Here is a 12,114-nt window from a genome sequence, read left to right as displayed (position 1 = left end):
TACCAATACACTGCCCTGTTGCCCTCGCCTTCTTTGACATTTCTTCCTGGTGGGATGGCATTGTGGATCGCACCGGAGGAACAGTGGTACAGTCTCGAACACAGGTGGGATATGAAAATCTTCACGTCCTTGGGCCAGTCGGAATTGCTCTACCTCAGTGGCTCTGATATTTAGTAGCGATTGGAAGTCATAAACCAGAAGTGTACAGACATTTTTGAAGAAAACAGATGTAAACAAAGCTAGCAAAAACAAAGCAGGTAACAGCTGACGGCAAGCAGCACACACAGGTGCCATCAAATATCTATCCCTAAATCCATCTACAATCTGGACACTGTGGAGCAGGGAAATTATTTTACTGCTATTGTTAAATAATCATCATTATTACCATTGCATTAATAATATAATCTGTAGTTTAGGCCAGACGAGGCCATTTGAATTACTAGGTTATTCAAATTGATCATTGCTTTAACAATGTAACAGATAGCTTTAAGATGGCCTTAAGATGTTTATGATAATGTTAACTTTGTATTCCAGGTGCAGTTCTAACTATTTTATACACAATGCATATCTGTGCTTATTTGAGTTGATGTTCAGGTTCATTAATGGTCTAAAGCTTCACCTAGTGAGAGTGTCTAGATGATCCATGCTGAGGGAAAACTAGAACATAGAAGGAATTGCAATACATGCTTACACAACAGTTCATTTTAATATCTTTTATATGTTCATATTCTTGTATTAAGCTTTTAGTAGGGGTTCTTGATTAAAACATTTATTTAGTAGAGGACACATACATAGTTTCAGTTGTTACATATCAGAGCGGCTTCTGTCTCTCTGTCTGGTTAGAGGTCAGGAGCTAGTCGCGAGGTGAAACAGGGTGCAATTGTGGTTAGCACACAGACACACACACACACACACTCAGTTAGAGAATCATTTATAGGTGAAAGTTTAATCATGTTTTGCTTGGGGTTGCAAAAAGAGCAGTTTGTCGCAGAACTGCTGCTGAGGTGTCAGGATGACAGGCGAGCATCCGGCAGTGACAGGAAGCACCTGTTATGAAGATAGAAGACAATTGTTCTTTTAAACGGTGTCAAAAGTCATTGTGGTTTTGATTTGATCTATGTATAAAATGTATCTGTGACGTTGAAGGGGCGTCATTAAATTTAAGCCCTGACGGTATAAATATCTGTTTATGCTTTGATTAAGTTGAAGATCAATTGCTGTTTCTAGTGATCTTCCCACGTGTGAATTAAAAATCATTGTTTGACCAAGAGCTTCTGGACCAAGGGTGGTTTGTACTCTCCTTCCTCAATTTTGAACCTTAACAACACCACAGGTTCTGTACAGCATGAGGGTTAATAAATTGTACCCAAATCAATATGATGTGTAAATTGATTTATTCTTGTACCTCCATGCCACAGTGGCTGGATTCTTCACCCCAGTGAAGAGGTGATTGTTATTGCCTGATTTTAATAAATTGAGCCGTTTGCTCTTTGGTACCAAAGCATATCACAAAAAGGTTAATTCTAAAAATCAAAATCAGCTGTGTGTTAGCGGCAATACATGAAAAATCACAAGACCCACCATACAAGCTAGTTTACGAGCAGTTTTTACAAAGATTATATTAATTTTGTAAAAACCATATGCAAATGCCCAAAGTCTAACAACACAACCACTACAAAAATGTAACTTTTATACAACCAGATTTTCATATACTTAATTTAATAGTGTATTCCTCTCCAGCATTAACTCCTACTTCGTTTGGTATTCTTATGAGAAAAATTCTCCTGTATGACTCGCAGTGAATCCTCGGATATGGTGGGCCACAAAGGATACACCAGACCCATCCTTGAAATGTGTGGAAAAGTAGGACACGTTCGTCACCACATTCGGAGGACTCTTCGACTTTGGAAAGCCTTCATCGCATCGCTGTGACATAATTGCCTACAAATACGGCATTTGAAGTATCAATCCCCTGAATTTGGACACAGTCTTCCTCTCCTGGTGCATGCTCACTTTTTTTTGACGTTTTGCAAATAAGGAGGTGGGGCATTGCCACCACTAACTAGTGTGGACCAGAATTCACTCTTACCAAATAATAAAAAATAGATGCTAAAAAAAAAAAACCCAACCAGACAGAAAGATGATAAATTCCCCTGGAGCCAAATATACTGATGCCACAGTAGATTTCACATTACATGAGAAGAAGAACAGGAATAGGGAATTTAATTTAAACTTACATACAGTACAGACTTACATTGATCAGTATTATAATTATGTACAAATATATACAGATGCATCAAAGAATACAGCCAGTCAAACCGGGGTAGCATTTGTGGTACCTGAAAAGGATCAATGGTGGACCGTCAGTACACACTGGAGAAATGCTTCCAGTACTGTCAGCTGTTCAGTGGGTAGAAGACATGTGACCGTTACAATCAGGCATTTGTTCAGACTGAAGCTCTTCATTGGCCAGTTTACAGTGTAGCCACTCAGAAAGTAGAGCAGATGTACTAACAGAGGTTCAGCAAACATTTAACGAAATACACATGATGGGACTTATAGTTGGCTTTTTATGGATTCCAGCTCACTATGGAGTCAGAGGAAATGAAACGACAGAGTTGTGAAGAAAGCCACAAAACATGGGTTAACTGAACTGGCTTTTAACTTCTGTCAGACAGATAACGAGTATAATAAGGCGAGAAATAAAGGAAACATGACAAAAACAGTGGGAGGGAGAAAGAAATTTAAGGAGGGTAGGAGAAATGAGAAGCACAGGAAGGAGTAGGAGAGAGGAGGTGGTCATATCTGGAATAAGATTTGGACATATTGGTTTGATCACCACTATTGGTGACTGTCAAACCTTTGAGTCGCCGAGAAGCTGAATAGGGGGATAATGTTGACGCGCCTGCTGTTCAAAATGTAAGTTTAATGCAAAAGGGTTCAAGAAGTGAAAGTTGTCAGGCCTTATTCCAGTTTTTAAAACAGAGTATACATTGAGGGAGGATTCTGGTATCGACGTTTCACTCCACACCAGTTGGTGGCGGTAAGGCACCATTTTGGTGTTTGACAACCGCCAATTACCAATACAAAGAAGAAGAAGTCTGTTCCGGGATCACATGCTGGACACAGTTTACGCAGACGGAGTTACCGTTTCATCCTAAGCGAGTAAAATCCTGATTTTGGATGATAAAACAAACTAAACCACCGTTTGGATCGATATCTGCATCGATCTGCCCACCCTTGTCTCCTGGATCGTAGCTGAGATCAGCGTGAACCACGTGGGTCTCTGCTCCCTGATCTGTTTCCTGTGTTTGGAAAGAGTTGCAGCTTCATCGCGGAGTTTCTCTCGGTTTGTGGGCTCATCTAAAGGTAAGCACCGAGCTAACTTTACTGTGAGTTCAGTTCATGTTGAGTTTAGCTCCTGAATGAGGTCTTCTGCTGCTCTCCTCGGTGTCTGTTCACAGTTTATTGTGAACACGTTGAGAGAAGAGTGAGAGTGTGTTTGGAGAAAAACACCAACTAATCATTAGCTCAGCATGCTGGGAGAAGTTGGAGCAGAAAAGTCTTTTCATTGTCCCTGCAGCTGTTTTTCTGCCTGCACCAAACCTCTACAACCTCATTTCTATTTGAAGTGATAACAGGAAATGGATGAGAGCGATCTGCTGCAGTATCAGGGTCACAATAAACTTTATTGTCCAGCTGCTGTGGATGAACACATGAGAGGAAGTGAACTCCTACAAAGTCTCATTTTAATGAGTCTGGCTGCTGTAAAGTGATGCACAGGAAGATGTTAACAAAAACTAATGAAACAGAGATGAAAGTAAACAGTGTTCATATTTGAAAGCACAGAGAATAAAATATATTGTGGTGGTTAATGTGCAGCTCTTGGTGATTTGGGAGAATCATGTTTTTAATCATGTTGTGGATTGAATGTTGGGTTTTATTTCATTTTGTCTACAGAAGTTTTTCCCACCTGTGATCGTTCAGATTGATTTGTTGGGTTGACTTGAATCATGTGAAGGTTTAAAGCTGCACTTCCCCCAAAAAGAATAAAGTATAATCGTGAAGAATGTAAAAATGTCTTCCTGTGTCAAACACAGCTGCAGTCAAAGCAGGAAGGAAAGCACTGAAACCACTGATCAAAGCTCATTAATCAATGGCCATGATTACCGTTCACAGTGAGTGAGTCGCTGCAATCACAGCATTTGATCAATGAGCTTTAATCATTGGTTGTTGGGGAATGGTGGAGGTGGTGGGACTGGGGGGCTGAAGGAGTTGAAAGTGTGGGGTGGGGGAGTAACAGGTCTGTCCCTGTTTGTGGAAACCACAGGAGGAGCTGTTCAGGCTGTTGCTGGGTGTGAATTGTTGATGGAGTCTTTAAACTTGTAGTTGCTGTTTTCCAGACTGAAGCAGAGTCGTTAGCTGAAAACTGGTTTTAGAGGTTCATTCAGGACACCTTCTCAGGCTCTTACAGCCTTACCTGTATCATAACAAAGTGTATAAACCCCAATCCACCTTTAACATGGTCCTTCTCCCAAACCTTCAAATAGGACTTTCTGGCCCTGTCATAGTAAAGGGCTGCTTAGAATATTAGAGCCAATGTCACAAAGTTCCTCCTGAAGTATAAGTGAGTGAGAGAGTTTCCTCACTTTGCAGCACAACACGTCTCACAAGATTTCTACAAGCAATCAGAGTGAAATTTGTACTTTGTGTTGTCAGATGAACATATGAGACACTTTGACTCTTCAGTGCAGTGTGGAGCCTAACAAAGATCTGTTTTGTGTCCCAGCTGATCAGCAGGAGGAGAAGAGTCTGACGGAGCAGCAGAGGAACATTTTCAGCCATCTGGACTCAGCTGAGTCACTACAGAGGAAACAATGAGCTCAACACAGGAGGTGAGGAAAATATCACAGTTTCACCAAATAATCAGTCACGTCTAAAACTCTCATCCTCCCAACCTGTTATATGACTGTGTTGTATATTATGTTGTTTTTTAGAGACCACAGCACATGTTAAAATCAGGAAGGTTTATTCATCAAAATTATTAATAATCAAATAGACAAAACATTTTTTTCATCATCCCCAAAAATACACGTTCAAAGCACCACAACAGCAGCCCGATATCAGACAGAAGCTGTCAGCTGAGCTCTGTAGAGTGGGCAATTATTATGAAACTCTATATTATAATTTGTAGATTCAAGCTGCTCTTCATATTTTTGGCCAGCAGATGTCACCAAAGAGGACTGTGTTGAAAAGCTTTGAGTAATGAACCTTTTTCAATACAAGCTTCAGTGTTTCAGAAAGCTTCATTTGGCCATCACTGATATAAATAATATTATAGAAATGATCAGAGGAGGCAAAAGTACATTTACTCTATACTTAACTAGAAGTACAGATATTAGTGTTAAAAATACTTCAGTAAAAGTATTCATTCACCTTCTTTACTTAAGTAACAGTGAAAAAGTACAGGCTCTGAAATGTAATCAGAGTAAAAAACTAAAAGTAGCTCCTTGAAGAACATTTTAACCACATGTTTTTATCCAAAGTTAACTGAACCTTGTGCTTTATTAATGTAATAATAAAATAAGATTAGTAAATGAAGTACAAACTATTTATTTCTAATAAAGGTTCTCTGTTTGAATCAGTTAAGTAGAAAATGAAGGAAAATAAAACATATGTGTATTTTCTGTTGCCTACACTGTAGAGGGTGACTTTGCCTCTAAACAGGAACATGTGTGTGAATGGGTGAATGACTGAATGTAGTGTGAAGCGCTTTGGGGTCCTTAGGGACTAGAAAAGCGCTATACAAATGCAGGCCATTTACCATTTATTTAACATGAGCAGGGAAGAGGTTAAAGTGGGATTGAGCAGGTGGGAACCCTAAAATCAGCTGTAGTGGCTCAGCGTGGGGAAAAGAATCACAGCTCACAATAATTTCTGTTGAGAGCTCCAGTAGATTTTCTTAAAGTACAGGCTCTAGACTAACTTTTTGCCATGGGCGTACCGGTACGCCTAACTTTAAAAAGTTAGGCGTACCGGCACAAAAGTTAGGCGCACACAAATTATATAATAATTGATATAATATAATGTGTTTTTCTGGATACACTGTGCTTTTTCAGCTTTCAAAGATTGATGACACCATGTCAGAGCACTGGGTATGAATTTCAGAAGGATCAGGCCTTAACTTAACAGAAAAGTTATCAATACTTCTTTTCCTATTACAGCTACATCCACTTCTGTCGTGCCTAGGCTGCTCACTAGGGCTGGGTATCATCACTGATTTCTATAATCCGTTCGATTCCGGTTTTCAAAGTCCCAATTCGATTCAACTTAGCCTCAGACAGTCAGAAATATTATAATTCTGATCATTTATCAGTACTGATACATGTGAGACTTCATCAGAAGTGTGAACATCACAGCAGATGCCTTTGTGTCAAAGTAACTGAGAATAAAACACAGAAAAACATGAAGGAGATTTTCCTGGTCTGGCTTTTTATAGCAGATAACCTTAAAAACATTCTGCAATATTCTGCCTATAAAGTTTAAATTACTTCAGTATTGAACAACAGAAAAATTAGGCTTTCTTGTCCAAGGTCATTTAAGTGAAAAAAAAGAAAAAGACAGCGCTGTAAACAACGGTAGACTGCTGGGTAATAAGCAAATGAATAATACAGAAAACAGAGATTGGAGACGTGAAACTGTTCTTGAAGTACAGAGAGAGAGAGAGAGAGAGCTGTGCATGAAGTGTGATTTTAATAGTCGTGGAAGCAAAACAGCAAAATTCATGATGACATTGATCAAATGTGAAGCGCAGTTTGCTGCTTCTTTTGCTACTGGCTCGGTGAATTTTGGTTGGAGAGAGACAAAACCTGCAGCTCAGAATCAGCGCAAAAAGACGTAAACACAGAGCTCCGACAGCGTGTCCGTCTACGGGTCGTCGGGTGAGAAAGCCGAGAAAGACGAAGGTGATTCTGATGCGTCGGGTCTGTGTTTACGTCTTTGTGCGGAATCCGTGTACCTGCTCTCATTTGCTGTTTGGTTGTTGTTGAAATTGTTTTGTGAGCTTTAATCTGAGAATCTGGCGTTTCTGGCAAAACACAGTTATATTTAAAAGTCGATTCAGGATTTAATGAATCGATATCGCTTTATTCAAGCTACTCACCTCCCACTTCCACCTGCACTTTCAACTGGACCACGGCCAATCAGAGAAGTCCCGCCCCTTACTATCTCTGATTGGTTTAGTCTAGAGATGGCACGATACCACTTTTTTATGTCCGATACCGATACCGATATCATAAATTTGGATATCTGCCGATACCGATATGAATCCGATACAGTGTTTTTTAATCAACAAAACTGGTTTTTTTTAAATATCTTGCTGCATTTTGTATAAGTTCATACTCAAGTTTAAAACAACAACTACACTAAAGCTATTCTGTTATACCTGTATGCAAAAAAAAATATTTCATAGTTCAGCAATACTGATCAATCTAATAAACTTAAACCTACACCATCCTCCCTATTCTGGTATTTTAAACAGTACTTAGCGTAAATATTAAGCAACCTAACTAATAGGGTTCCAACTCCCAGCAACAACAAAAATAAATAAATAAAAAATAGGGAACCACCCCTCACGCTCCACCTCATGATGCTTAATCGACGTAATCAACCTTAATTTGATGCAGTGTGAAAAAAAATGCACAGAAATCAATTATTTTTCAAGAAATATTAAATAGATTCAACATCTTTCTTCAACAAAATTGCAGACTGCACAGATGGTACCTTCCCACATTTCACTGTGTGTTATACTTGTATAACTATGCATGTGACAAATAAAGAACCTTGAACCTTGAACCCAAAGGAAAAAGTACTATAGCTTACTAGGGTATATATATTAGACTTAATAGTTACTATATACAGTAATTGACTTCTATTCATTTTACATCAAATTAAAACTTTGGGTGTCAGATAATTATTTATTAAAAGCTCGACATTTTAAATGAGAATAAGAAAGAAAAGTATGTCTTTGTGCCCCCTTTTCCCTGTTAATGCCCTATCGGCCCCCCTGGCTAAACTTTGCTAGATCCGCCCCTGCACAGTTACCAGCGTCAGCTACGTAGAAAAAGATCCTGGTGTAGAAAGTAATATTAAATAAATTCTAACAAAAGCTTATCAAGCTTAAACGTGCTGCTGTTGTTCAGCCGCTGGTTTCCTCTTTCTGGTGCAAAGTGGGCCAAAAACAAACAAGAGAGACGGACTCGCAACAGAAAAGCCAATCAGCTGATTATTAAGCAGTTTCATGATTGAAGTAGCAGCAAGAAGAGGCAGTCGCTTGTTAAGCTTAACGCAGGAATGCTTTACAAACATTCAGAGATGGACTTACACACTTGCTTTACTTCTCTCGGGATAACTTTGTCGGAGATGAAATGCCAGGTTGCTAGCGAAGCTCCAAATGCTATCCAGACCACCGACAGGTCCCGCATGCCACAGCCGCTCTATCACGTGATGCATACTGCTCCAACGTGCTAACGTTCTGAGGTGAGTTACGGCGTGTTGCAAGTTTTGTGAGGTGCTTTCGTGATATTTAATGGATCGGATTACATTTTTTATTTTTCTCCGATATCCGATCCAGTAATTTAGGTCAGTATCGGACCGATACCGATACGTAATATCGGATCGATCCATCTCTAGTTTAGTCCACGATAGGGGCATAATGTGTGTCTGTTGTTGACCACACAGAGAGTTGCAGAGATTTTTATTTTATTTTTGTTACCCGAACAGTTGGTCGCACAGGTGCAACCAAATATTTTTTTTAGTCGCACCACTGAAAAATTTGGTCGCATTTGCGACCAGATTGGTCGCACTCTAGAGCCCTGTTAAAGTACAGGCTGTGATCAGCTGACCTGCTGCTCTCTGTGGATGTACACAACTGAATTCAACCAGATGTCAGCAGATGTTTCATGAGCTGTCCTGGCTGATTTCCATCCTCTACACTGACAGTACACTGTCTTTATATTAGACACTATACTGTTGGTATGAAGGTGGAACTCAGTGAATGAATGTCAGCATCATGAGCTTCAGTTTAAATGAATCTCTGCTACACTTGATGTAATCTAACTCTGACATGAGCACCACAGTCACTGTGCACCAGTCACACTGTTCTTTACTTTAAATCCATCACGGTTCAGCAAACGAACCTGTTTATCCTGCACTAACCTGCAGAGGATCTTCATGCAGTCTTTAAATAACACAGTTAGTGATGAAATAACTCTCCTCAAATTCCTCCAACCAAAAGTAAAAAGACTGTTTTGAAAATACAATGAGTAGAAAGTCCTTTTTTTTTTAATGTGGGGAGTAAAAGTAAGGAAAAAATGATTTTACTGTTTGAACAGTCATGAATTATTTTTAACACCAGGTTGGATGTAATTTGTTTCTACTACCAGCAGGTGGGGATAAGAGACCTTTAAGGTGTTTGGTGCCACACTCCACCTTCAGGTTTAAAACTAGTGTTAATGGAGGGAGTTTGAAGGTTGAGTTTGTTCCACGACTGCATTTCACTCACTGCCTCTGTTTGTATCTCTGTCACTGCAGGACCAACATGGAGCGAGAAGTCAGCGCTCTCAGGAGGCCGACAAACCTCACAGAAGAAAGGGAGAGAAAACATACACCTGTGACGAGTGTGGAATGGGTTTTATTTCCAAGTGTCACCTGAAACGTCATCAGGTCATCCACACTGGAGAGAGACCGTTCAGCTGTGACTTGTGTGGAAAGTCTTTTTCCTGGAAGGGTTCCCTAAAAGCACACCAACTCATCCACAGTGGAGTTAAAGCATACAGCTGTGATCAGTGTGGCACAGCTTTTACTCAAAGTGGCCACTTACAGAGGCATCTAGTTACCCACTCTGGAATTAAGGCATACAGCTGTGACATCTGTGGGAAAACTTTCAGCCGGATTGAGAGCAGAAATACACACCTACGCATTCACACCAGACATCTTGTGTACTGCTGTGATCAGTGTGGCAAACAGTTTACAACAGACTCAAGCTTGCAACAACACATGTTTACCCACACTGAGGAGAAACCTTATAAATGTGACCTGTGTGAGAAGACTTTTAAAGCTCCACATCACCTGAGACGACACCAACAGATCCACACCAGAAAGAGACTCTCCAAGCGCAGTTACTGTGAGGTATGTATTTATATTTTTATCTTGTCATTTTAGCCTGACTGTTTGGAACAACTCTGCAGATTAAACTGTGTTAGCATGTTAGCAATTCTACTGCATGGAAAAGGCTGCATCTGAGGCGGCACAGTTAATCTGCCTCAGATTGTTTTGCAGCATGTTTCATAATCTGAAAAAAAAACCCCATAATGTAACATGTACAGACCCAATATTTGATTTCAACACATGAGGACTTACATGTAAGCTTTAATCTCCAGTTGATCAAATCCCACTGAGCAGTCCTTCCCTTTAAATCTAACCTCTCTTCTTCCTCTCCTGTCCTGTGTGTCTTATCTTTCTCCATCTCTGAGTGAAGTTAGCTCTCTTTCTTTTCTCTCCCTGTGATGTACAGCAGCTGGACCTTTAGCCAGCAACACACTGTGAGACAAACTGCACACAAACAGTTTGTGTGTTTGCTGATGTTTGTTGATAGAAACGCTGCATTTGAAATTACCTGTTTGTTCAGGTGCTGTGCAAAAAAGAAAGAAGAACAACGTCTCACTTTAACTCCTGACTATGACTCACAGTTTTGCCTCTTTCATCTCTTTTTATGTTTCAAACCCTGGTGATTAGTACGCGATCAGGATTGTCTTTCATGTCTTACTTTTCAGGCTCAAATCAGTTTGATGCCTTTAGTGATGAAATAACTCCCCTCAAATTCCTCAAACCAAAAGTAAAAAGTCTGTTTTGAAAATATAATGAGTAGAAAGTCTTTTTTTCTGTGGGGAGTAAAAGTAAGGAAAAAAAGGAAAAATATTTTAGTGTTTGAACAGTCATGAATTATTTTTAACACCAGGTTGGATGTAATGTGTTAGAACTTCCAGCAGGTGGGGATAAGAGACCTTTAAGGTGTTTGGTGCCACACTCCACCTTCAGGTTTAAAACTAGTGTTAATGGAGGGAGTTTGAAGGTTGAGTTTGTTCCACGACTGCATTTCACTCACTGCCTCTGTTTGTATCTCTGTCACTGCAGGACCAACATGGAGCGAGAAGTCAGCGCTCTCAGGAGGCCGACAAACCTCACAGAAGAAAGAGAGAGAAAAAACACACCTGTGATGAGTGTGGGATGGGTTTTATTGGGAAGGATTCACTAAAACAGCATCAGGTCATCCACACTGGAGAGAGACCGTTCAGCTGTGACTTGTGTGGAAAGTCTTTTTCCTGGAAGCTTTCCCTAAAAGCACACCAACTCATCCACAGTGGAGTTAAAGTGTACAACTGTGATCAGTGTGGGAGAGCTTTTACTCACAGTAGCAACTTACAGAGGCATCTAGTTACCCACTCTGGAATTAAGGCATACAGCTGTGACATCTGTGGGAAAACTTTCAGCCGGATTGAGAGCAGAAATACACACCTACGCATTCACACCAGACATGATGTGTACTGCTGTGAACAGTGTGGCAAACAGTTTATAACCAACACGCAGTTACAACAACACATGTTTACCCACACTGAGGAGAGACCTTATAAATGTGACCTGTGTGAGAAGACTTTTAAATCTCCACATGACCTGAGAAAACACCAACAGATCCACACCAGAAAGAGACTCTCCAAGTGCAGTTACTGTGAGGTATGTTTTTATATTATATTTTTATCTTGTCATTTTAGCCTGACTGTTTGGAACAACTCTGCTCATTAAACTGTCTCAGCTAGAGGTGGGTTTTGATAATCGATTTACCAATTAAAATCGAGTCTGGCTTGGATAACGTGACATCAATTCATTAAAATCCTGAATCGAGTTTTTTAATATAATTTTATTTTTCCCAAAACGCCCGAATCTCAGGTGAAACCTCACAAAATTTTGACAACCACCAAACAGTTCAAACAGTAAACTAGAGGAGGTACACGGATTCTGCACAAAGCGCAGACCTGCGGATTAGAATCAGTGAGTTGT

General features: G+C 40.0%; 1 protein-coding gene across 2 annotated transcripts in view; it reads left to right on the top strand.

The window, feature by feature from the left end:
• LOC308386423 (uncharacterized protein) overlaps positions 1–12,114 on the top strand; it is a 99,606-nt gene that overhangs the window by 84,033 nt on the left and 3,459 nt on the right. Inside the window, exons 6-8 of one of the 2 annotated variants that reach the window (XM_080865936.1) lie at positions 8,372–8,538; positions 9,592–10,188; positions 11,194–11,790. In XM_080865936.1, coding sequence (XP_080722062.1) covers positions 8,372–8,410 — 39 coding nt within the window. In that variant the 3' untranslated portion in view covers positions 8,411–8,538; positions 9,592–10,188; positions 11,194–11,790. Of the gene's footprint in view, positions 1–4,264; positions 4,896–8,371; positions 8,539–9,591; positions 10,189–11,193; positions 11,791–12,114 lie in introns of those variants that run through there. The other variant, XM_080865937.1, reaches the window with a different exon arrangement.

The sequence above is a fragment of the Rhamphochromis sp. 'chilingali' genome (genome assembly GCF_963969265.1).
Source record: "Rhamphochromis sp. 'chilingali' genome assembly, chromosome: 18".
Classification (NCBI taxonomy): Eukaryota; Metazoa; Chordata; class Actinopteri; order Cichliformes; family Cichlidae; genus Rhamphochromis; species Rhamphochromis sp. 'chilingali'.
Note: the sequence above shows the minus strand (reverse complement) of the source record. Positions and strands in the feature narration are given on the sequence as shown.